At 39.0% G+C, this 27,985-nt stretch overlaps 2 protein-coding genes across 2 annotated transcripts in view; one reads left to right on the top strand and one right to left on the bottom strand.

Annotated features, from left to right (window-relative positions):
- The window catches only part of LOC114362177 (WD repeat-containing protein 7-like), a gene marked incomplete at its 3' end in the record, with an annotated part of 111,354 nt that extends 83,746 nt beyond the window's left edge, over positions 1–27,608 (bottom strand). The window contains exons 1-4 of the mRNA XM_028317468.1: positions 27,511–27,608; positions 24,718–24,812; positions 23,376–23,460; positions 17,759–17,848 (exon numbers count right to left, since the gene is read on the bottom strand). Coding sequence (XP_028173269.1) covers positions 17,759–17,848; positions 23,376–23,460; positions 24,718–24,738 — 196 coding nt within the window. The remainder of the gene's footprint in view (positions 1–17,758; positions 17,849–23,375; positions 23,461–24,717; positions 24,813–27,510) is intronic.
- Positions 331–7,780, top strand: CPH4 (cuticular protein hypothetical 4). The gene is made up of 4 exons (XM_028317476.1): positions 331–438; positions 6,053–6,250; positions 6,757–6,895; positions 7,329–7,780. The coding sequence occupies exons 1-4, from the start codon at positions 427–429 to the stop codon at positions 7,445–7,447; spliced, it is 468 nt and encodes a 155-aa protein (XP_028173277.1). The 5' UTR covers positions 331–426; the 3' UTR covers positions 7,448–7,780.
- Positions 27,609–27,985: the final 377 nt, after the last annotated feature.

The following is a 27,985-nucleotide window of genomic DNA, read 5'->3' as shown; positions in this document are numbered from 1 at the left end:
AGGTTATTACATTGTCTAGTCCAATTCCTTTAAATATCCCTAAATCTATTCACAGTAACAGGTCATTTAATTTACGAAAACATAGTAATCAGGTCATTTAAGTCTAGACTGCAGGATCACGACCCTCTAATTCACCATCGGCCTCTCCATTTGTCTACACTCCCAAAAAACCACCAATTTACCTGTCCGCAGTCAAAATCCATCTGAAAATACAACAAATATTCATCTCCACATTCAATCTTAATCTAGTTAAAAAAAGAGGTCTAAAAAGCCACCCCTCACTTTCCTTGGCGACGCGGAAGACGTAGCAAGGAGAGCCTCTACGCGATCACACCTCTATGGTCTATCCAATCCTTCCAGTATAAAAGAGGTAACGCAACCAACAACAGCATTCAGTAGCTATCGAGCAGTCAAACGAAGTGCACGATGAGATTTCTGGTACGAAACCTTTTTTGTTTTTTGTGACAACAAAACGCAAGTGTGAAAAAGAAAAAGAAAAAATCTCCCGCGGTTTTTGAGCTGTCAAAATTTGCGCGCCGAAATAGCGCACCGCGCTTTTCACTGTCAAAGTTCAATTTCGAATGAAATTAGAAGCGTGATCAAAGAGTTCCTCACAGTGTTATTAAAACCTTTTTTTGTTATTTTACTCAACAAAGTTTTCGAGCTGTCAAAATTTGCGCGCCAAAGATAAGCGTCCCGCGCTTTTAACTGTCAAAGTTGAATTTAGAATTAATATAAATTAGAGACGTGATTAAAGAGTTTTTACAGTGTTATTAAACCGTTTTGGATATTAAAAAAAGGTTCAAGACTGTTTTTAATTATTGGTTCAAGTGTCTTGATATAATAAACAAGAATGTCAACACTCAGTAAAAGTCAACGAGTTAAATAAACTAACCAAGGGAGACTTGTCCATAATTACCTTAAAAGTCAAAATAATCATTGCATTTTGTTGTCACCGCTTCACATTTTACAATAAACTGTATTTCGCTTAATTTTCATATATGGAAAATAATGTAACTTTAAGTTAGTAACATAAACTTTATGTATGCTGATTTTTCAATCGTCAGATATCTTTTAACTGAAGAATGAACTTGTCATTTTAATATAACTAATAATGTGCCAAACTGATTGTTTAGTTAAAAGTTATAAACGATTGAAAAAGCAGTCATTCGTCGTTTGATATTTAATAATGATCCAATTTAGGTCTTAAATCTTGTTAGATGTACAGTCACGAGCACAATTTGTTACCAAATATCTATATTGCAAAATGACACCTAGCTGTGCAGGTTCTATTCATTGTATTTTTATTTATTTAAGTCTTAATATCCCACGACAAGAATAAAGCATCCAAACATTTGACACTGTTCCAATTCCAACTATAACTCTTTGTGTTAGACTTCAAAATCGATTAGATCAAAGCAGTACTTAAAATCAATGCCAATCTGTCAACCGATCAATCATATGTCAAACAAGGTACATAAGGCGTGGCATCATGTTTGTAGGTGCGAATACCTTCATACATTTATGCATTAATATTAAATAACATTGTTCGCATTACAATAACAATCTTGACACATTTAATTGAAGGGCCTGTGAAGAAATATGAATGACATAGGTGACTGAGTTTCTTCCGCCACTTCTTCTCAGCACCAGCCCATGTTGTCCCGAAGTGGTGGTAGGGCGAGCTATATTTGGGACATGTATAAGTGCCCTGGAAAGGGCCTATGTACTGAGTAAACTGTTTGAATTTAAACCGGCAGACAGTGGTGACTGAGTTTGTTGCGGCGCTTCTTCTCAGCACTTGCCAAATGTTTGTCTCGAAGCGCTGGTAGGGCAAAAAAAGAATGAGACATGTATAGGCTCCTTAAGAGCATTTGACGATTTGCAAGAACTAATTTAATTAGTCTAAACAAATAAAGATAATTTTGATTTTGATTTTTGAATTTGAATAACCTTCCTAGATTAAATAATGTTAATCAACATTGTATTTGCCTTTGCCCATATAATAAAAAAAACTCTATTCTAAATTCAAAATTGGTCATTGCTTAAAAAAAAATCCCAAAGCTGTAACGCATTTAAAAATAACCCTAAAGCTGTACACAATTTACTCCTTTGCCGAAAAAAAACTATCACTGCAACGTACGTACGCGTTACATAACCAGATAAAAACATAAACAAAACATTTATCCAAAACAAATTCGTTCTTATCACGAATGAAATAAAGCTCACAACCGGATTTCTCAATCAAAAAATTCGACCAGTTACCAAGAGCTGTCAAAATTATCGTTCCAAAAATAGAGTTGAATCTTAATGTCAACTTTATAACAATGCAATAAGACCCATTGTGCTCTATATTAGGTCTGAAGTCCGAAGGTCTGCCATATACGGTCATGTTTCGCGATGCGTTTTGAATATTAACACTAGGTCAAGGCTGCATGTCTAAACTAATATTATAAAGAGGAAAGATATGATTGTTTGTTTGTAATAGGCTCCGAAACTGCTGGACCGATTTGAAAAAATCTTTCACCATTAGAATCCTTAATTTCTGATGATAGCTACGAAGTTTTTCAAGAAAATTATTGTAAGTATATGGGGTACTACGTTCATTTACCTCTATTATTACCAAGGCTAATATTGAATTGGCAGACAGGCATTTAGTCACGTCTAAAGAACAATACGAGTAATTTATTCTAACTAATTAGCTAGCCAAGCAACCGTATAAGAAATGTAAAGAAAAGTGACAAATAGGTATTTTGTAAACTTAACGATGTTCGCTCTGAAAATAGTTTTAATGGTTTGAAGTCTGTGTGAAGTGTGACGAAATACAATACGAATAACAAAGGTTCCAATATTGAGCCCTGAGGGACCCCCATAAGTAAAAGTAGGTTGTGAAATATCTACTATATAAAAATAAGTCGGGTTTTCCTCCCTGACGCTATAACTCCAGAACGCACGAACCGATTTCCACGGTTTTGCATTCGTTGGAAAGGTCTCGGGCTCCGTGAGGTTTATAGCAAAGAAAATTAAGGAAAATTTAAAGGGGATATAAAACGGGATCCACGCGTACGAAGTCGCAGGCGGCCGCTAGTGTATTATAATTTTGTGTCGTCTATTAGTACAGTACAATATACATTATATTCCATAGTTTCACGGTCATGGTCTGCAGCCTTCATTCAAATTGTCAATATGTGGAAAAAAAATTACAATACTTCAAGCTTTTTGCAATGCAACCTTCAAAAGGTAGACGCCTATTCTAATTGATTTACAATAAAAAATGAGGCTGATACGTTTTTTTGTCACTGACATATTAAATATTGAATCGAATACAAGTTGTCAAGTCATGATTGTAATCTTATGATGACAAACACAACTTAAAGTTCCGGTTTATAACAAATAGCTTTGATTTCATTATCAAATGCCTATGCTAAAACTATTTACAAAAAATCATTTTTTCATCATCATCAGGTCATTTAGTCTCCACTGCAGGAGTACGACCCTTTGTAATTTACCAGAGGCAAATGGAGGATTTTTCCTACACTCCTCACGCTGGCCAGACGGGTTGGAGAGTCCCAAAATGTTACTTCCAATGTTTTTCTTTTCATACTACTGTTTTAAATTTCAAATAGACCGTGGTAACGTTAATAAATGTTAATAAATTAGTCGTTGTCGTAACGCTATTGAAAAAAATTGAAGCATTCGAAAAAAAAGCGATATAATCGATGCTAGCGTTTTTTGGAATATTAGGGTTTCGGGATTAAATACTTACGACTGATAAGATATTTTCGTAAATAGACATTGTAAAAAATCACAGGACCATTTTTATTAGTTGGCACCAGTGCTCGTACAACAAACACAGTATTTTAGGGAAGAAATTGTTAAATACTTTTCTTTCTTTTTTGGCTCAATAGGGTGTTCAGTTCAGAATACACCATAACTTTTTAGCTCAATGGGGTTTTTTGAAACAATAACAATCACTTATTGCCAGTGGAATCTCTGATCTAGTCAGTTATTTAAAAATCCTACAGAACCCAAAAACTGCACCGTCTATGCATTATGCAAACACGTCAAATTAAAATTTGTAATTAGTAATAGAACACTGCAGACGGCTAAAACACTTACATTACATGGTCTACCGAACAGTGTAAGGAAGCAACGCAACAATGTATATTTCATACATACATTTGCCTTGTGGAATGCAAATCTATTAATGAAGGAACTGACTCTAGTGTTACACATTGTTTTGTTTAACAATATTTATAACAGAGATAACGTTATTTAATAATTTATTGTTCAATTCAAGGCTCGACTACTTTTCAAAGTATCTTTTGAAAATAAATTGTCTATAGTCTCAAGTTGTACATTGTAGATTACGGAACTATTCCCACCTCGTTGCCACCGCTGCAACTCCTGTGTAGCCAGGATCTACAGCTTAACCACCAATAAAAACCCAACCAGTGAAGGTAGATCACTGATTTTTTAACCTACTGGAGCTGCAAACTCAATCGCCCATCAAAATATGTCATGCCCACAAAAATTTAAAATAAGTAACAATATTAGGTACATTATTGACTCAGGAGCAGTTTTTGAACCAGCACATTCTTGTCGTTAGGTAATAGAAGTTAAATAAGTGGCCGAATATTTGATAATAGCCCCAAATTAAAAACAATTTTGTAGACATTACATCAAATACCAAACTAACTACACTAAGTGCAATTGGATTTTTTACAGGCCGTATTATCCAGCTTATCCGTCCATGATATTTCGTCGCAAACGTTGAGCAATATCTAATACTAGGGGCTGTATTGTACAACCACACTGAAGTTACTTTATTTTAGACTAGCTATGCCCGTGACTTCGTACGCGTGAAAATAATTTGAATAATAGTTCCCGTTTTTGCAACATTTTTCTTTACTGCTCCGCTCCTAATGGCTGTAGGGTGATGTAATAAAGGCTAAAGCCTTCTTCAATATGTGCTATCTAACACTGAAATATTTTTTCAAATCGGATCGGTAGTTTCTGAGATTAGCGCTTTCAAACAAACTCTTCAGCTTTAAAATATTGGTATAGATAACCGATTTTGCAGTAGTTGAGTACCCAGCTACTGTGTCAGTGCAGATGTCACAGGTTTGATTCCCGCAAAATACACTTTTGTATTTTATATCGGTTTGTATTGCTCTAGATGATTTTATATGCATAACTTAGTTATCAAGCAAAAATATAAGTTAATACATTGGATTTAACTTTATTAAACAAATCAAACCAAATTACATTCAAATGTATGCAAATAATTATACGGTAATTAGGTAGATCCAATTTTATTATCTAATTACCATAAACTATAAAAAACGTTTACCTCAGTTGATTTGCATTCACATACTTGCACAATCATTTACTTACTTGTAGTACACATTATTTACGAGTACTACGTGCAATTAAATTAATTCTATTCATTAGCCTCTTTAAACGGTTTCAATAAAACATAACATGGTCAATGTGACTTAATTATTATTATGTGTCAAGTATTTCTTTGATGAAGATTTGTGATCAATAATTAACAATTCTATTGACGTAAGCAATGTTATTGTCTTTTAGACAACATTTAATGGCAGGATAGCTAGACAAATATCATCAATAATAACAAAAGAAAATCAAAATATTTCGGCGACAAAACCCATCGCGTTTTAAATTACACACAACGCCATCTATCATCAGTACGTCGAACTGCAAAGCACTGCTTTTTAGCACAGCCTGATGAAACACCTAATTAGGCAAAGGTGAAAGTCAGCAAGTTCTGATAAGTCAATTATTTACAGACACTTTTTCTTGTCTACCTGAACTCCTCAACCAAATACAGTCTTTGTCTAAGTATAGCTTTCGACACTTTCCAGGATATCAACCAACTCTTGATTCAACCTAATGCCGCTGGACAAAGGCATCCCCTAAGGATATCCACAACGACCTGTCCCATTGTCAGTCCACCGCGTGGGAGCCCTGCCTAATAACTTTTGTCGGTCTACCTGAACTCCTCAACCAACTCCATCTTTCTCTACAGATCGCTTTCGCCGCCATCCTCGGCTACGCCTCCGCGAGCGTCATCGCGCCCTTGGTCTACGGCATCAACCACGGAGATGCGCAGGCCGCGGCCATCGACGCGAGCGTCGCCGCGCAAGACCACGCGCGCGCCGCTGTGGAAGGACAAGCGCGCGCCGCCGAGGCTGCCGTGCAGTTCAACACTGAGGCAGTGAGACAGGTCAGTTCCTCAAGCTTATGGCTACTGTAAGCCAGGCCCAGTCCAGCTCAGTTCAACACTGAGGTAGTGAGACAGGTTAGAGCTACTTCTTCAGTCCTATGGCTACTGAAATCCAGGCTCAGTTCAGCCCAGATCAACACGGCCCAACAAGGCCCCTTCGCACGGCAATGCAGTCACTGAGGATTGAGGGCCTTTTCTCACTGCAATCCAGTATTGCGAGATCCAGTAATGTAGGTTCCCTGATCCTAAAGGGAATCCTGCCAAAAACGGATATTCTCACCATCTCTTTCTGGAGCTACTGCGTAGCCAGGATCCATCGATTCTGGGGAATGTTAACCTGAACAGCAACGGAATTAATCAGAAAAACATAGGAGGATTTCGCAGTTAATGATCAAACTTCCATCTAGTGCAAACTCCCACTACCACTTTTGCTAATGTCATTTAATCATTGCAGTCGGTACTAAGGATTTGCCAACATGGTATTCATCAACGCCTTTCTTCCCCAGGTTGCCGAGGCCAGCCGTGACATCAACGAGAACGCTTACTGGAACGGAGTGGCTCACTCCCAGAACGTCGTCGCCGCCGCCCAATCCCAAGCCGCCGCCATTGACGGCGCCGCCCATGCTGCCCGTGCTGCCCACCTCGGTAAGTGATAATCAAGCTACCTTGGATGGGTGACCCGAATTTAACAGCCCTTTTAGTACTCTATATGAAACTTGCTCAATGGCCAAAAGTATCCAGCTTGACTTATTGGATCTGCTGCATTCACTTGAAACGTCTCAGTCTAATTTTAAAAGCATATTTTGCATTTCCTTGATTGGTAATCGGTAGTCGTATCAATCGTGAGTTTCCACTATCAGAGAAACTCTTGTTGTCTTGTTGAAAGAGTACTCTCTAACGATATCTTTTGGCATGCTTTAAATAGAACCCAAAAGCATCTTTCTCTCTCTCTGTTTAGTTCCTATTATGCAGTGTCACAGACGCTTACTAAAGACCATAAACCTCTCTCCTTACAACCCACGCGATAGAATCATAAAAAAACCGCAGCAAGTAAAATTTTTGCCTCTTTTGCCTCCAGGAGTCGCTGGTATCGCCCCCTACGCCGCCGCCCCCTACGTCGCCGCCGCTCCCTACGTCGCCGCCGCCCCCTACGGTCTTGGTCTCGGCGTCCACGGCCTTGGCTACCGCGCTTGGTAAACGGACAACGACCGCCGTTATTAATAACTGTTAATTAACATACCGTTAATACCGGTATTTTGAAAATAACGTTACGTTATTTTGAAATACCGATATTTTTAACGAGTTATTAATAATGGCAATACCTTGTTGGTTAGTGGCGTACTAACTGGCGATGTGAAGAGTGCGAGTGTTGGCAACACTGGGAATTTTACAATGAGCAGTGTTGCCAACATAACGCGTAGTATTACCAACCTCAACGTCAAACGGAAGGAAGCTTGCTCAATAAAAATAAACACAAAGGTCTCAATATGTAACTCTCTTTGTAAATATCTACAAATGTCATGCCATCACTGCCAAAGTGTAAATAAAAACAAGTTATACAAACTACGTGATTTTATTGGTAAAATATACCCTTTAAAATGTCCTAATCCTTATCCTACCTAAAAAAATATCCCTTAATTTAAATCTAAACATACAGGCTAATTTATTGGTAGGTAGTTGATCAAACAAAATGTATACTGCTCGAATGCCAATTTCACCTAGAGAACAAAGTTCATGTTTTCCAATAGAAAAAAAAACAACTTTTCCATGCAAATTGTTCATACATTCATTTAATAGGAACAGGGAAGGGATCAATACTTTTTTGAGAATTCAGATATTGGTTCTATAGAGAAATAATAGATATTAAAGACCTAGGCCGGTTTTCTCTTAATCCAAATCAACTGTAAAATTTCAATCATTTTTCGATCAAATATCCACAATTTTCGATTCGTTTACACTTTCATGTTAAATACTACTGTTTCATACTAATACGTATAAACTTTGAAAACCGTAGATATTTTGACCAAAAACAAATTGTAATTCGATAGTTGACTGACGAAATTGGATTAGGATTGATTAAAGAAAACCGGCACTAAAGTAAGTAAGATCCATATAAATTGGATTTTATTTATATTAACTAATACTTATACTAAATCGTTAAACCTGGTGGTAAACATAGTAATTTAGTTAAATTAACCCAAGATTAACTAATGATTTAAATCTAATAACAACTTGTTATAATAAACAGTAATTTTGATATCCGGCGCGATTTTATCTGATTTTAGTTACATTTTCTCGCTAATGAAATTCTAATCTACACAGATATAGGTAAATGGTTAGTATTATAATAGTCAGAAATCAGAAATATGGATTTTTAAAACATTCGGTCTTCACTCCAAAATATGGTCCGAAGCTATTTTTACCCGACTGCGACAGAAGGAGGGTTATGTTTATGCTTGCAAAATTTTTAGATTGTGACCATTACTTTGTCCAGCAGTGGACGTCATTCGGCTGAAACGAACGACCATTACTTTGGTCCTTTTGCTAAACTATTAAATAAGGAAATGGAATTATAGTGTCCATCTTAAACCCAAACTTATAGACTAAGAGCTAGTGAACGCCAGACCTACGTCATTTTATAAAAGATGAAAGTTTGTCAGCGTATGCTCCCAATATAGGATAGAATGTTGGTGAATCATGAAGTTTGGGTCATCATGGCTTTGGCAGCTATCCTAAAAAAACTGTCTGGCAAAGAGTTAGAACTATCAAAACTGTCTGGTTGATGAGGAAACTACTTCTAATTATTGCCCTAATATTTTATATAAAAATCAGCTTTTATAGTATAACGAAAAACGCATAATTATGACAATAAAACTCATTTCTTTTCTAACGCCAAAAGTCTGTCAATCTTCATACAAAAAACACGCGTTATCGTTATATGTACTCGTAATTACGGTTAAACTAACTCAGCCTAACTAATAAGTGCTAATTTGCACCTAATATATATCTCATGTGCTATATTTATTATAACTATGTCAATAAAGTTTTTATCTAATTATTTAAAGTTGGCACGCGGAACTCTAAAAGCACTAAGAGCTAACATACCAGATTAACAAAGCTGTTATCGCGTTTAAAATTCCGTAGCTCGCTTGGTACAGTCAGCGTGGAATAGTTCGTGACACCCAAAGTAGCCAAAATGTTCGCAACACGTCTTTGTTACAATGAGGGCTATTGTTTTAGCGCTCACCAGTTAGCGCCACTGTAGAGTAAGGTCCTGTCACTTGCTAGTAGCGAAGACAGTGGCGCCAACTTGTGAGCGCTAAAGTGGTAAGAGGACTATCGTATTTGCACTCATCAAGATGGCGCCACTGTAGAGTAAGGTCCTGTCAATCGGCAGGGGTGCCAACTGTTAAGTATAAAAACGATAGCCCTCATTGGAATAAGGTTGTGTTAAATTGCCAACTTTTTGGCCACTTTGGGTGTCACCTACTATTTGACGCTGACATAAAAATAATACAGAAAAAAGTCTATCAGATTAATATATGAAACTAAAATCATCATCAGGTCATTTAGTCTCCACTGCATGAGCACAACCCTCTCTAATGTACCAGAGGCAAATGGAGGATTTGGCGTACACTCCCCACGCTGGCCAGACGGGTAAGGGTAATTGTCAATTAGTAAATTATGACCTAGTAGGAGGCCTGCCCACGCTACGTCTTCCAGCCCGTGGTCGCCACTCGAGAACTTTCCTGCCCCAACGGCCATCGTCTCTACGAGCTATGTGCCCCGCCCACTGCCACTTGATTTTAGCAATTCTGCGAGCTATGTCGGTTACTTTGGTTCTCCTGCGGATCTCCTCATTTCTGATTCGATCACGCAGGGAAACTCCGAGCATAGCCCGCTCCATCGCCCTTTGGGTCTGGCCCCATCGACGATCTGGTAAAGGTCGCGGGAAGAGCCTGGATGCGGGCAGCGCAGGACCGTTCATTGTGGAAAACCTTGGGGGAGGCCTTTGTCCAGCAGTGGACGTCATTTGGCTGAAAAGAAAGAAGAAAGAAAGAAAGAAAGAAGAAATTATGACATTCACGGAAAGAGAGGAAGTGATCCTATTTCACTCTACTGGAACTAAACAACGTAAACCAAAATCATAAAGAGAGATTATATTGCCTCATTCATAATACAATTTATCATTTGGCTTGGCACCAAAAGCGCGCGGAGTCGTCCGCGCGCGTCCCTCTATTCTAACGTTTTCTAGTGTGACATTGACATTACGTCAATGTCACTATGACAGCAGCTCATTGGCCATAACGCTACCGTTATTATAACGTTTTAGATTTTCACAAATAACAATAGGTATCTTCTGGATATACTTGCTTCATCATATAGGTATCGCATTTGCATTCTTTGGGATTTTTAAGCCTAACCAATCCAATATAAAAATATAGACTCAAAATATTAAAGTCACAGTAATTTGACATTTTATTCCGCTCAGATTGTGAAATTTTTGAAAAAAAAGAATCTTGTAAGCTTTTGCGCATTACTTTGTTTTAAGAAACCATTTAAGAAAGGGTGTTATTTAACAAGACTGTACAAACCACAGACAAAGGAAAACGAATGATCTAGAAAATTTCAAAACGGGTCCAGCCCTGCGACCGGTGTGACAAGGTATAGTGACCTTTAGTGGATGGTAATAAGAGTTAATTACAAATGGCAGGCGCGGACTGTTGAAATCTAGCCTGCCTTGGTGAGGGCGTAGGCTTTCTTGCGTATCGGACACACTGTTGTTATGTTCGGTGAGCAACGAGATTAATTTTGTTAATTTATTGTAAAGCGCAATACACATTGAGCCCGCCGGGTCGCCGACAAAGCCCGGCGGCCTGTATGAAAAGAATCATGTCGGCAACATGCGCCCGCGCGTGTTACCCGCCGACATGTTGGCGGCTTGGGTACGCCTGCGCGCGCTCAGTTGCCCGGCGACGCATGACCTGTAGTGACGTGCTTGTATACTGACTGCCAAATAAATATCTTATCTCAAGCCGCCGACATGCCGCCGACCAAATAGGCTAGTTGCCTAAAAAAATTTTTTTAGTCCGTAATGTTTAATATCAAAAAATATTGGACACATATATTTTTATTTGTCAATCTAACAAATAATTACATAGTTATGGTGCGTTGAAGTTGCGCACGACGTCACAACGTGCGGCATTTTTAAGCAAGCGTTGACGTCACGGGCCTCTTCTTATGAACTTTGGGGCGCTTTATCTCTTTAAATTTTCATTAGTTTAAAAAAGTGAAAAATACGTGTAGAGTATTTTTTGATAAGTTAACTGACGGACTAATTAAAACTCTTGCTTTTTGACCCAGGCAACATCCCCATTTTCCGACTTGTGATAAGTGAAGCCACCAACTAGACCGCCTACAAAAAGTTGCCGACATATTATGTTGTACGGCGGCCCGGCGGGCTCAATGTGTATTGCGCTTAAGAGTAATTTATTTGTATCATAGCTGAAAACACAGCATTGTTTGTTGTAAGTTATGATTATGATTCAAATAAATTACTCCCTGAAAATCAATTTCGAGACATGCCCTTGCGGTCTCCATGAGAAGAAGAAAGTATCAGCAGCTATGGGGTAGAAAAGTGGTCGAAAACGGTGCCAAAAAAATGTTCACTATCTAAAATCGTACACCGCAAGGTAAAAACCTAAATGGAATGAAGGGAAAATCAAATGGTGAGTGCAGTAATACATTATTTTATTTTTTCTGCAGCTACAGACACAAAATTATTTCTGGGATGGAACTATGAAAGTTTAATGTTTGTTCTGTCGACTGCAACAGCAAAAACTTTAAAAATTAAGATGTAAACTTCAAAATCCGATAACGTACACTCAGTTTTTTCCTGAGCATGCTCGCCATCCTTCCCAGTAGTATTCTCTCAAAATATCAATCGCACAAAAGAATTCACGAATGTTGATCGCCTTGGGCAAGCAAATGTATAATAACTAATTACGCTACATATAATAAGTGTTGTTTGTTATTTCGATCTTAATGCTCCACTTCCGCGGTTGGGTACGGTCGTTGATTGATAAATCGTAGGTGTGTAGATAATACGGGCCTATACACTTTTGTGATGCGTGGTGCATGGGATATTAGACTATTAAAAGTCTTCGTGCATCTTACGCCCGTATTCACAAACATTACTATGAGGTCTCACCATAGAGATATTGAGAGATGCCAACTAATGCGCTGAGTTCGAAACTCAGTGTCGCATTAGAAATTCACACACACAAAGTAATCAAAATATATGCCCATTATCCAGTGCGGTATCAGTACTCAACTTTCGAATAATCTTTAGTACTACGCAAGCAATGTAAACTGTTTTACATTATGCTATCACGAGCAATGTGTTCTGTTTTTGGGCATATTGCTGCGACACCGGCCAAGCCTCTTTGTCACATCTCCCTTTAGTTTCTGTGATCTGTGGGTCTCACAGTGTGCGTGGACGCACAGGGTGACACGTGAACCAATCACAGAGCGCTATTCAACGCTGTGCGTTCGATTTGCTGCTTCACTTAAGCAGGCATCGTTTGTGAATACTGGTTATACTGGCGTATTTCTCAGTATGTTATCGTACGCATGTAAGCATGTTCTTAAGTAAGTAAATGTATATTTTTATGACAATAAATATTTTAAACCGTAATCATTAAACTGAACTAATCTATTTTTAGCTAAGACCGCGTATTTCGATACAACATTAAATTGCAATCGACCGACTTCGAAATTAATTTATACAATGGACAACACGCATAAGTTGTAATATTAAGTTAAATTATGACTTAATTTAAAGTTTAGATCACACACATTACACTAGTTTTTATTTCACCTCAATCCATCCAGTATTACCGAAGATAGAGCCTCGAGAAGTTTACGGACTTTTTAAAATTTTCAAAAATTTCCAATATTCGCGCGTGACGTCACAACATGATTTTGCAGCCCCCGCACGTTAACCCATTTACCACTTTTTGTCTTTTTCCAACTAAAATAAAATTTTACCTAACTGACAACTGTTGTTAGTTGTCATCGTTCAATCACATTTCAAACTAAGCGCTAAAAAAGTAACCATTATTATGCCACCTATTGCCAATTTTGTGCAATATGAAGCCATTTTTACATTTATGCACTTAAATATTTTATAAATCTGGAAAAATAACCAAGTTTGTGTCTCTGTGCTCAATAACGAGTAAATATAGTCCAGTTATTTGTTAATTTTACTTGGAAAGTTTTCCGGAATTTTTGACAATTGGTGAATAAATAGATTTCGCTATGTTCTTTCCGAATTTTGTGACCTCGTTTATAGCCGCGCGCGCGCCCGCCTTATTGAAAAAAATCCGCCTTAAAAAGGTTTTTGACAACTACTTTTTTCATTTTATAATTTTTGGGACAAGCTAAGAAGCTTTGATAAATGTGATAAATTTCATGTAATGTAAGTTAAATAGATTTAGAGCTGTGAAACAGTCAAATTAATGTACCTGCTAAATTGCAGGAGAACCAAAGTGACCGACATAGCACGCAGAATTGCTAAAATCAAGTGGCAGTGGGCGGGACACATAGCTCGTAGAGACGATGCCCATTGTGGCAGAAAATTTCTTGAGTGGCGACCACGGGCTGGAAGACGTAGCGTGGGCAGGCCTACTACTAGGTGGACCGACGATCTGGTAAAGGTCGCGGGAAGAACCTGAATGCGGGCAGCGCAGGACTGTTCATTATGAAAAACTTATGGAAAACCCAAATGATTCTCGCCTTTGTCCAGCAGTGAACGTCATTTGGCTGTAACGACGAAATAGGAAAGAATGTAACTATCAAAAATCTTCTCTAAGGCAGCATTTTTACAATTTCGCAACGAGCGCGGCAATCACACTTAACTAACAGACTAACAGAGAGCATAGTCTATTTTAATCACCAATTTTCAAAACTCCCGGAACACTTTCCAGTTAACCACGTTAATTTGTACCAAACGACAGGACTATAATTTAATTGATATAAAAATTTGGGTACATCTTCTCAAAAACAAAAGAACTGGTGCTAAAAGGGTTAAGTGACGTTTTGACATTTGTAGAGGGCCTTATAGAAGGGGAGGCTATGGTGCTGAATGTGGATTAACTTGAGTGTCATAGTAACTTATTAGACTGCTAAGCTTGATGATAAAAAGAAAAATATTTTATTCAATGTACAGTCACGGAATGAAAAGGTTCGTCAGTTTTCAAATTGATTCCTTCAACGAATCGCGAGCACATATTACCTTTTGAAACTTTGTTACAGAATAATCTCGAGTTAGAGAAAATAATCTTTAACTGTTCGTCAGTAAAGTTCAAAATTATTCAGATCAAAGTTGTTTTTTTTATGTGACATGAGGCAAACGAGCAGACGGTTTAACTTGTCAAGAAGATTATAATGATTGATAAACTAAAACCTTCTTGTTGATTCAACCTGTCATTATCTATTAAATAAAAAAAACTACATTTTGTAACATTGCACTGATGGGATAGAAAAATAAACAAGCAAAACCTTATTCGTTATCAAACGTCATATTTATTTAAATGTTAGCAGCACTGTTTCTTGCACGGTTATGTTGGCAGGTTTGACTCTTACAGTACCTAGTGCAAGCGAAAACCGACACTAAGGTGACGAACCTTTTCATTCCGCGACTGTACATAGTCTGGTCATAAGTTATGTCATATGATAATAACTTTTGAATTATGAATGAAGGTTTCAAAAACATTTTTTACTGAATTAGAATTAAAAAGAAAAAATGTGCGATAGTTCGGATTTTATTGTACCTATGTGTAGTGGACGCATAAAGAAGTCCAAACTGCAGTTGTCACGTTGCATTGCTACGCGCCAAAGCTGATTTTCATTGTGGTGAAAAAATTTAGTTTGTCATTTCATTAAATGATAGGTATAGGTGTACCAGAATCTCATGGCAAACAAAAATATTGAAAAAGTGTGTCTTTCATATGGCAAATGTCTATGGATTTATTGTCACCTGTCAAAGTAAATCAAGTGAACTGTCAGTCGCTGCAGAAATTTTGTAATCTCTTCATGCCTATTTGTTATTTTTGTGAAAAAGTCGAAAAAGCTCAAGCTTTCAATTTCAGGTGTACCTCACAAATTGGTGCAGAGAAATGGTGAAAATGTTATGACCATGTAAATACAATTGAAAAAGATTTCATCAAGTAAGATGTAAGATAGAATAATTGAAGTGTTGGAAGAGCAATTTATAATAAATACATCTTTATCTTGATCATCTATTGAAGAAAAGTGGAATTCTTGGAATCGTTTTCTAGTTCTGAATGAAGTGATTAGTTATAAGTATGATACACAATAAAATTAGTTACATAAAGTAATATACGATTTACTTATTTTTCAAGACATTTTCCTATTATTATTACTGACGGGATTGCTACCATGTACCTTAGTTTTGAGTTTCCAATATTTCGGCACTATTGCAAGCGCCATGGTCACGGAGTAACTGAAGAAATTAAAACCAGACATCGTTCAGATGTGCGTTCAAAAGACCTGAGAATAAAAAAAATCCCACGTTTTGTTTTACAGTAAGCGAAAAAAAAGTGTCTTGAAAATGGAATACAAAATGATAAGGTATGGTAAATGATAAGTCTTTATCAATGAAGAAGCAGAAGTTCAATTTCATGTGTCCTCCATCTAGGCTAGTTTCCATCGTCACTCAAAGTTTGGCTGCGGTCTCAAATTTGGGCTTAATTGAGGTATTTTTTGGGTGAGAGGCATAAGAACTAATGCCGTTTTATATCAAAAATTCATACTTAGAGGTAATCAACCAGGTACAAAGTATTTCCTTGTATGTTAGTCTGCCACTCTTTAGTAAGTCCCGAAATCCCCGCTTCGGCTGCCCCTACTAACCATTCTAACCATTGTACACAGATAATATCTTACATGCAGCTTTTCATGTTACTACGTCACATTTTCAAAATCCGCGCGGAAAATCGCACCTAGCGGAAGAGCGCACTTTGAGTTTGAATATTTCAGTCATTTTTAAAGATATCAAAAAAGTAAAAATACAGTATTCATTCTAATTTTTTGTAGTTTTTTTTGGCATCTTCAACAAAAATTGTGCGCCATGTCCATTATAGTCACTTATCAGTGATAGTGGTCAAACAATGAACAAGGTAAACGGGCACACCCTGTAGTTTGTACTAGTTTAGCAAGACGGTAATAGACTGTATAATACAGGGTGTTAACTAGAACGTTCTGGTAAAAACTGGACAATTATTGGTTAAGTGCTGGTAGAATATTACACCCTATATAAAAATATAAAATATAGGGTGTAAACTGGAAAATTGTGTTAAAAACGGGGCGAATAGTTACCATTAGAATTTCATAAAATACTAGCGGCCGCCCGCGACTTCGTACGCGTGGATCCCGTTTTACCCCCTTTTCCCGAATTTTCTTTGCTATAAACCTCACGGAGCCCGAGACCTTTCCAACGAATGCAAAACCGTGGAAATCGGTTCGTGCGTTCTGGAGTTATAGCGTCAGGGAGGAAAACCCGACTTATTTTTATATAGTAGATTACGAAATATTTTATGAATATTGAACGTTCGGTGTAACCCGATCGAAACGTAAAGTTAGTTTTTTCTATGGTTAAGTGTATCACGTTGAAGTAATTTCATACATTTCCTGATTTAAAAAAGTCTTTTGAGTGCTGAGGCTAAACAAATACGAATACAAATTAATATCCCCCTTTTAAGGGGCTATCATATACTCGTTCCCCCACAAAGGAAGAGTTTGGGAACCGCTGTAAAAGCACTTGCCTTCCTCTATATTGTGGACAGACAACTCCACTCACTACTGATAATGTTTTTATGGAGCTCTCATATGCACACATTCATCATCATCATCATCATCATTTCAGCCACAGGACGTCCACTGCTGAACATAGGCCTCCCCCAATGACTTCCACATCGCACGGTTGGTAGCGGCCTGCATCCAGCGCCTTCCCGCTACCTTTATCAGGTCATCGGTCCACCTTGTGGGTGGACGTCCCACGCTGCGTTTTCCGGTACGTTCCGGTATGCACACATTGTTGAAAAGAAAATAAATCGTCGTTCTTTTTATTATTTTTTTAAGAAATCAACTTTTTAATGCAATAAACTTAAAATTTATGTCACTTCAACGATGAAACAAAGTTTGACAACCACTTATCACATCAATCAATTCCTGTGGGTCTAGACAAAGTGCAAATTATAATCGCAAACCAGTCGAAAAGTGGTCGATAAGCCCCTTTTTTGTATGGAGTTTTGACGGATTCGATTTTCGATTCGATCAAAAAGTGCGTTTTGTCTAGGGGGGCTGATCATAAAACTTTTTCTAAAGAGGCTGTCATAATAATCTCCTTATCCTACTTCCATAGAAAAAAATTAGGATGTAAAATCACAATCGTAGAAAAAGTTTGACAGCCGCTGTAAAATCACTTACCTTTCTCCGAAGCCCCTTTCAGTTGTTCAGCCTTCGCTTGTAACTTCACCTGCATGTTCTCAGCGCCTTCCTTCATCTTGGCCAGGATACCTGCATGGAAAACGATACCTTATTACACTGGCCATAGATAATAATTTCAAGTGATTAACAGTCGTCGTTTTTCACAAGAAGGGGATTTTTTGGTAATAAATTTCCAGTTGCTGCCAGTAGGGTAACTACGAATAACCGAATGCAACTATACATATCATCAAATCATCATCATCACCAAGGCCCTTACCATTAAACCTAATCGCTAGCGAGTGCGTGAATCTATGAACATTTTAGTTCTTGTAAGTAGCCGCTAGGGGCGCTGTACTATCTGTCATGCATTTTGAGTCATTTTTTTACGCAGTCGCTAGCGAGCACACCTAATGTAAAATCATGGTAAGGGCCCAGGTCATTTATGCCCGTTTTTACCATCAATCACTAATTTTTAAGTGACCCCTTTCAAAACAAAATTCCTGTTATGTGTTACCTACCATAGGGGTCACTTAAAAAATTAGGATTGATGGTGAAAACGGGCATTACTTAGTCACCCCACTGCAGGCGGACAACCCTCTTTAAATTACCAGAGGCAAAAGAGATCCTCCTAGTATAGTCTTACCAACATGCATATAGACAATACTAAATTGACAGAACAAGGATCAAATCCAAATCTTAATAAACTAATAAAATAAATATTACTAGGCCTCTAGGCCTATCTAAAAAGATACTAAAAGTACCGTGACATAATCTGTAATCAACAGAGCTACTCCGCATTTTCTGTTTTATCCGTCACTGTCATTCATACTGACATCTAACTTAGCGTGAAAGGGACAGATATGTCCTAAACTTCAAATAATTTAAAGAATAGCCCCGTTGACACACCAATGTAAAATACAAACCATGTTTGTCCTTTTCTTTCAACAGGCGTTCCATATCGCCAGCCTTGTCTTTCACTCGTCCGAAGAAATCTATCCGTTAGCATGCGTGATAAAAAGAAGTCATATATCATCATCATCATCATCAGGTCATTTAGTCTCCATTGCAGGAGCACGACTCTCTAATTTACCAGAGGCAAATGGAGGATTTGTCCTACACTCCCCACGCTGGCCAGACGGGTTGGGGAGGCCTGATGTGCATAATTATAATCAAGCTAAGCAATGTTGAATCTTATGCAGTTGTATTAGATGCTGTTTTGCGACAACAATATGTAGTTCAATGTACTGTGGTACAGTCAGTTTCAGATAGTGACACCCAAAGTGGTCAAAAAGTTGACAGCACAACCTTATTCCAATGAGGGCTATCGTTTTTATACTTAACAGTTGGCACCCCTGGCGATTGACAGGACCTTACTCTACAGTGGCGCCATCTTGATGAGTGCAAATGCGATAGTCCTCCTACCACTTTAGCACTCATCAGATGGTGCCACTGTCTTCGCTACTAGCAAGTGACAGGACCTTACTCTACAGTGGCGCCAACTGGTGAGCGCTAAAACGATAGCCCTCATTGTAACAATGGGGAATAGCGTCAATGTTAATGATCTGTTCTTACAACAAAAGAAATGTATACGAATAATGGCCCAAATTAAAAATACCCAAAGTTGCAGACCATTTTTTAAAAAATTTAATATCCTCACGCTCACATCGATATACATTCTGGAAATATGCACATTCGTCTTTAAAAATATGCACTTCTTCTTAAAAAGGAAAGACACTCATAATTTAAACACCCGACATAAAGATAAACTCTTTCTGCCACAATCTAGAATTAAAAAACTTAACTGCAGCCCACTATTTATGTCAGTAAAAATTTATAATAAAATACCTATAGAGATAAAAAACCAAACTAAATTCAAAATTTTCAAGAACCAATTAAAAAAATATTTAATTACCAACTGCTTTTATACATTAGATGAATTCTTTAATAGTAAACAAACTCTTTTAAGATAAGGCATCTCATAATGTAAGTTGCTAGACCTAAGTTTAGACTAGTCCTCTCTCACCACTAATATTGCAATACCCATTAACGGGTTATTAAGTTATAAGCTCATTGTTTAGATTAAGACCCAATTGTAAACACTTAATATGCAATAAAAAATTTGAATTTGAATTTGAATTTGAAACAAAGACGTGTTGCGAACTTTTTGGCTACTTTGGGTGTCACGAACTATTTGACGCTGACTGTATTAAACTTATTAGTGTAAGCTTCAAACCAGTCAAAAACAAACTGTCAGAACGTAATAAGTCATTTGGCACTCATAATGTTTATGATCGTACTGATGTGTCATGACTATTGATGTGCCGTTCCCGAGAACGCTCTCTCAACTGAGAATATTCTCGGGAGCGCTCCCGGGAGCGTTCTCCTAAGTGAGAAAGGTTGAGAATCATGTTTGTCAAATGGAAATAAACAAACTTTCGTAAGTAAATTAGTATTAAATTAAGTCGACAGATAAGTGTATAAACAATACACTCTATTTGCAGTGAAAGGCTATATTCCCAGTGTTCCCGAGAATATTCTCGGGAACTTTCCCGGCAATATTCTCGGCAACTGCACCTTTATATATTTTATTTTTTTCGTCGTGAAATGTCGTTTTAATGATATGTAAGATGACAGAAATTTCTTTTTACACGTAATTAAATAATGTAACTGTCCATTTTTTCGTTTTTAACACGATTTTATTAGGTCGTCGTGTATGTAACTAACTATGTAATGGAATCTTAGAATCTGAATCACACGTACTTCTAAGTCTTGTATCATCATGAAACTTGGCAATTATAATGTAGATTAGATGACAATACAATATTGTGGTACCAGCTGGTCTGATGATGGGACTGGAAGGTGGCCAAAGGAATTCCTAAACGAAACGGCGGAATCACATCGAGTTTGGGGTCATTGGATTTGTCTTTTCGAGATCTTTAATGCTAGATGATGTCCAGGGTCCTGATGATTTTTGGCCTTTTAGTGCTGTTAGTAATTAAAAGCGTGTTTTTAGTTTTTTAAACTATTCTTATTTGACATTAAGGACATATTTCACAATTGCTTAGTAAGGGCCAGTTTCGCCACTTCTGGATAAGTTGTGGATAGCTTGTCTGACGGATCATTTGACACATTTTTATAGAAAATACGTGCTAGCTAGATTGATCCGACACTTACCGAATATATCCCGGACATTAGTCTGTACGCGATTAGAATGGTTCTCAAACAGCTGAAAAACAGCAAGGCACCGTAATCACGGCTGAGCTTCTGAAAGCAGGCGGAATGCCGGCACTAAAGGCTTTTCAGAAGCTGCTCGATTCCGTCATCCTCGAGGGAATAACGCCTACGGCATGGCAAAGAAGTATGGTGATACTCATCTTCAAAAAAGGCGACAAGACCTTGTTGAAGAATTATAGACCCATTTCGCTTCTGAGCCATGTCTACAAGCTGTTTTCGATAGTCATTACGAATTGTCACGTTAGCAGGCTCGACGACTTTCAGCCTCCAGAACAAGCCGGTTTCCGAAAAGGCTTTAGTACCATAGATAGACCATAATAATATACGCTACGGCAGATTATATGGAAGATCAAGGAGTATAATCAGCCGCTTTGCGTTTGTGAACTATGAGAAAGCCTTCGATTCGATTGAGACATGGGCAGTGCTGCAGTCTCTCCAACTGTGCCAAATTGACTATCGATACATTAAAGTGTTGAAAGGCTTGTACAAATAAGCCACAGTGACAGTCCGTTTCAAGACCAGGACCCGAAACCTATCCAGTTGCAGCGAGGGGTGAGACAGGGAGACGTCATCACCATCGCCCTGGAAGATGTTTTTAAGCTTCTGGGCTAGAGCGGATTCAGCATAAATATCAACGGCGAGCACAAATAATGTATACCTGGGACAAACAGTCCAGTTAGGTAGGTTCAACTTCGAAAAAAGGTCAATCATCGAATCCAGCTCGGCTGGGCAGCCTTCGGGAAGCTTCACGATATTTTCACGCGGCGTCTCCGTCGCGTTGCCGCTCTGCTTTTAATCCGCTTTGAATCCGCTTGCAATCCGCTAGGGTGGCAAGGGCCTTAAAACTCAGAGGCACACTGATGTTCAAATACCGTAGCCGAGTCCTAAAGCCGCGGTACGCGTTCGCCACGAAAAGAGTGAGCAAGACAGCAATATCTCACTCACACGTGTCATGCCTTGTTTATAACGACTAGTCTTAACGCCCAGTTTCGAAACATTGCAAATAATATCACATAAACAACAAAATTAAAATTAAAACTAAATGTATTCTATCGAGAACACTGAGAATATTCCCGGGAGCGTTCTCGGTTCTCGAGAATATTCTCACTGGGAATATTGCCGGGAACGAGAACTTTCTCAGCGGCACATCTCTAGTCATGACATAACTTGTCAGACAAATATAAATCTGGCTTTAGAAAGCAGCATTATGTGTCAGATGAATTCTGAAACTTTATTCATCAGAAAGCGATAAAACGGGACTTAAATCTACATAATTCACACATCAGTCAGTTAGTCAAACATGCCCAGCTACACACCTCGACGAAGACCTCGAAGTAGTTAAACGTAGTTCGAAGCGCGTATCCACACACTCGTGTTCATACTTCTAAGCACTTCGAGCGGTTTGATTCGGGCGCAAAAACAGACATCTTTCTGAAACTGGACTGAACGAGGCAAGATTGCTCGAAGTGAAGTGAAATACACATCTACTTTTTACTTCGATTAACTTCGGCAAACTTCGCGAGTAATGTAGCTGAGGTATCACACATTGCCATAGACTTCTTGGCATTCTTAATTTCAAAACGATTAAGCGGAAACTCTTTGTGTTAAGCGTGAACTCTGAAACTCTATGACCTACTATGGAATTGTCTATGGTCTACGGGGCAACAGGACAGCTGCGGCGTTCCTTCGACTTCTGGTTTCAATGGCGAATCTATTAATAACCATTTTATTTGAAATATGTTAATAATTTTGAATACAAATAATTATTAAAATTTTATTATTTTTATGATACTGATTATGTTAATCTGCTGGCCTGTTTATGACTGCAGTTAAAGTCTTATTTTATTCATTATTTTATTAGTAATCTGTATTTTAAAGCAACCGTTACCATTGAAAGAATCGTTTGGCACGTAGATAAAGTCCGGTCGGCGGCAGATAGAATTTCGTCCAATGACCCCAAGATACTCATCCTTATCACTCGCATGTAATTATATTGCTGTCGCGACTGTCGACGGGCGGCCACAGTGAGTGTGCGATCGCGAAAACAATATAATTACACGCGAGTGACAAGGATGAGTAGCTTGGGGTCATTGGAATAAATTCTATCTGCTCAGCGACCGGACTTTAGTTACAAATTATGACGTAGGCATCAGCTAGGAAACTATTTTTCACAAATTCAACCCCTAAGAGGTTTAAAGGGGTCCAAATATAACGCGAGCAGAGCCGCGACCAAAAGCTAGTATTCTTTAATAGCCAAAAACTTCAAAGTAGTAATTATTATTAATAAATTAACTTTCATGACGTCACAATAGTGTGCAATGCGTAAGACCAGGCGTGAATTCTTATAAAATTATTATGTTGGTAATATTGTGTTGGTACTAACCGGATATTCGTTTGGTTGCGTCCGGACTGGCAGACTGTGTCAGTGCTGCCACCCTTATGTACTCGCTCGTGATTAGACCGGCAGCCTGCAGAAATTCATTTATTAGAACATCATCATCATCAGAGAGCCTAGTGTGAATTTAATCAAACGCGCGTCAAAAATGACATTAAATGTATGACGGATTGTACAGCGCCCCTAGCGGAAAACGTTCAAAAACTAAAATTTTCATAAATTTTTTATTGATATAAACTCACACTCAGCCCACAGGTCATTTACGCCCGTATTCACAAACGATGCTTGCTTAAGTGAAGCAGCAAATCGAACGCACAGCGTTGAATAGAGCTCTGTGATTGGTTCGTGTGTCACCCTGTGCGTCCACGCGCACTGTGAGACCTCATAGTAATGTTTGTGAATACGGGCATTAGTCTCCAATGCAGGAGCACGACGAGGGTCGTGCCTCTCTAATTTGATAGAAGCAGGATTTGGCGTACACTGTCTACGCTGGCAATTAAATAGTAAATTCAAATCAATTCAAGGTTCAAATTAATAAATATTTAGGAGAAAATTAAGGGTGTTTCATCAATCGCACACATAAACAAGATCAGCTGAACTTTGTTCAAAAGCTGTCATTGTATACATAGTTTGCTGTCACCACAGAAAATAAAAGCTGTCATTGCCATGACAATGGAATAGTCTACTGTCAAAACAGATATAATTTAATCCCTGCTAAAAGGCTGGGTTGCACCATCTCATTTTAACTTTAACAAACGTCAAAAATCTGTCAAACTCCATACAAAAAACATTATAGGTTATTGTTATAGTTACGGTTAATGTAAGATGGTGCAACTCAGCCTAGGTATATAGCGCTTAACTGAATCAGTGAAATAAATAGATAATAAATAAATATCCTTAAGACATTTTACACTGCGCTTCTAGTCCCAAACTAAGCAAAGCTTGTACTTGGGTATTACACAACGGATATAAACATACTTAAATACTTATTTTTTTTGTAAATACATACTTATTATACACAGAAAACACCCAGTCCAATACAAACAAATATGTTCATGCACACAAATGTATGTACTGTGCGGGAATCGAACCCGCTGCCTCCGGAATAGTAGTGTGTATCGAACCACTACACCAAACGATCGACAAAAAGTGTCTAAGTATTGGAAGTGGCATGGGAGGATGCTTTTGTGACATTAAAAAGTCACTGAGATGTCAAATCTCCTTCAGATTTGTATGCTCTGTCACGTCATAATGTCAATGTCACCCTCCCGTGCCGCTCCATACCACAGGCATTGAAAGAGTTAATCGCTAGAGCTATAGTTATAATTACCTCTAAGCTGGCCGGACTCATGGCAGAATACTCCTCGCTGAGGAGTTCCACGATCAGACCCTCGATGTCGAAGAACAGGATGTGACTCTCAGGATCTGCCAAATAAAACAGGTTTACAGTCACTACAATGCGTTGCGATTAACGGGTCTTTTGTACCTTTAAATGGACATAAAAAGTTCAAATACTTTGTTATTTAGAATTTAGGACAGACAAATATTATGTTTTATTTAATACTTTGAGATTGAATCCTTCTACAGTGCGTTGGCAATACCAGCCAGTGCTATTCCCGAACGCTCTAACATCCGAAACAACATTATTCGGACGTTAATGTTCGGATCGGATCTATCTTTCACTGTCTCATAACAGCATCTCGCTCTGAGAAAACTTCAGACGTTGTTAGAAGCTCCACATAGCCTGTTTAGCCAAAGCTCCAGTCTAGCTATGGCCAGGGCCTTACAAACAGACTTTGATTGCGTGGCCTGGGCACGGTAATACTATCTATACAGTATTCCAACTCGGCCATATTTTTGAAATAAATGTCAACAGCAGCGCGGTACGTCACCGAATGACAACATGCGATAGGGCTGCCCAAGTGCCCACCTGCAGACCCTATTTTCATTACATCTAGTTTTGTGATTGTATTATATTTTTATTTTATTTTGACAAACAAAATCACTTACTGAATGAAATAGGATTAAATGCATGTTGTGTTGTTATTAGTAGATTTAATAAAAACTATATTTGTGTTAAGATTTAGTAATAAATCTTATAAATTTGCGACCGTAAAATGTATACGTCTCGACTGAGGCGTACAAAATTCTTGATTATTATACAGGGTGTTAGGTAAATGGGTTAAGCCGACACTAGCTCATGTTAACATGTGCATATAAATGGTATACTTAGTGAAGTCAGAAAATTGATATCATCATTTTAATAATTTTAATTTTCATACAAATCTGATTTTATAAATTTTATTTTGTAAGTATGAAAATTAAAAAAATTAAAATGATATCACTGACTTCACCATACAATTTATATGCATAATATGTTAACATATGATAGTGTCAGCTTATAAACCTATTTACCTAACACCCTGTATAAATAGGTAGTTGTAATTATTTTTATAAAAAAAAGAGTGCTTACTGTTTCAAAAACAACACATCGTCCGTTTATTACCGTGGCACATTCGCGACACCCCCGACTTTTGCATGTCGAGCGCATACCGAGATTTGAATTTCGAAGGAAAGCTCGCGTTTCGTCCGTTTATATGAAGTTACAATACTGTATGATAGTATTACCGTGGCCTGGGTCTTGCAGCGGAGTGGAGTTGCGCAAAATCTTTTGACTATAATAAGCTAAAGCCCGGTTTCCGAGCACGTATTATTTTGTCCAATGACCCCAAGCTACTCATACTTATCGCTCGCGCGTAATTATGTTGCAGTCGCGCTCGCACACTCACTGCGGGCGCCCGTCGCACAGTCGCGACAGCAATATAATTACGCGCGAGCGATAAGGATGGGTGGCTTGGGGTCATTGGACGAAATTCTACGTGCTCGGCGATCAGACTATACTTGATATACCTTTGGGGTTAGATCTGAACCCTTGTATAGTGAGCTGAGCCCGCCTGGCCCGGGCGGGCTCGGCTAGCGGCCCGGCGTTGCTCGCGTGGCCCGGGCCCTGCAACGCAGCAAGGCCTCTCTGCGTGGCCTGGGCCTTGCAAACAGGCCTTATGACGTATATAATAAAGTACATTATCACATACCTTTGGGGTTAGATCTGAACCCTTGTATAGTGAGCCGGCCCGCCGTTGCTAGCATGGCCCGGGCCCTGCAAACAGGCCTTATAAGGCCGTATTTGCGTAGCCTGAACCTCGAAACAGGCCTTATGAACTATACAATAAATTACATTATCACATACCTTTGGGGTTAGATCTGAACCCTTGTATAGTGAGCTGAGCCCGCCTGGCCCTGGTCCTGACAGCGAGGCCTCTCTGCGTGTCCTGGGCCTCACAAACAGGCCTTATGACCTATACCATAAAGCACATTATCACATACCTTTGGGGTTAGATCTGAACCCTTGTATAGTGCGCTGAGCCCGCCTGGCCCTGCGTTATCGAATCAGAAATGAGGAGATCCGCAGGAGAACCAAAGTAACCGAGTAAAAGAATTGCTAAAATCAAGTGGCAGTGGGCGGGGCACATAGCTCGTAGAGACGATGGCTGTTGGGGCAGGAAAGTTCTCGAGTGGCGACCACGGGCTGGAAGACGTAGCGTGGGCAGGCCTCCTACTAGATGGACCGACGATCTGGTAAAGGTCGCGGGAAGAGCCTGGATGCGGGCAGCGCAGGACCGTTCATTGTGGAAAACCTTGGGGGAGGCCTTTGTCCAGCAGTGGACGTCATTTGGCTGAAACGAACGAACGAACGAACATTATTGCATACCTTTGGGCTTGGATCTGAACCCTTGTATAGTGAGCTGAGCCCGCCTGGCCCGGGCGGGCTCGGCTAGCGGCCCGGCGTTGCTCGCGTGGCCCGGGCCCTGCAACGAGGCCTCTCTGCGTGGCCTGGGCCTTGCAAACAGGCCTTATGACTTACATAATAAAGTACATTATCACATACCTTTGGGGTTGGATCTGAACCCTTGTATAGTGAGCTGAGCCCGCTTGGCCCGGGCGGGCTCGGCTAGCGGCCCGGCGTTGCTCGCGTGGCCCGGGCCCTGCAACGAGGCCTCTCTGCGTGGCCTGGACCTCGCAAACAGGCCTTACGACCTATACAATAAAGTACATTATAACATACCTTTGGGGTTAGATCTGAACCCTTGTATAGTGAGCTGAGCCCGCCTGGCCCGGGCGGGCTCGGCTAGCGGCCCGGCGTTGCTCGCGTGGCCCGGGCCCTGCAACGAGGCCTCTCTGCGTGGCCTGGACCTCGCAAACAGGCCTTACGACCTATGTAATAAAGTATGTGGGTACTTCGTGCGTGTGAGTAGTTAAGTGTTGTGTAGGGCAGGGAAACCAAGTGATCAACACAAGATTCTAGTTCCAACTCATTTATTCATAATACCTAACTAAAACATTACAGTTCGGTGTCACGTGTCCGTGCGTGTGTCAATTTGGACATTGAACTTTACAATGCAATTTATTACAAATGTTATTGACACGGTAACCACATTACTCTCCCCCTTTGAAAATTAATTGGCACAATTAAAAATAGAAAAACAATTTAGACAATATAAATACAAATTAAATAAAAAATAAACGAACACGATAAAAAA

This window comes from Ostrinia furnacalis, unplaced genomic scaffold (genome assembly GCF_004193835.3).
Source record: "Ostrinia furnacalis isolate ACB-3 unplaced genomic scaffold, ASM419383v2 OfSCF6247, whole genome shotgun sequence".
Classification (NCBI taxonomy): domain Eukaryota; kingdom Metazoa; phylum Arthropoda; class Insecta; order Lepidoptera; family Crambidae; genus Ostrinia; species Ostrinia furnacalis.
Note: the sequence above shows the minus strand (reverse complement) of the source record. Positions and strands in the feature narration are given on the sequence as shown.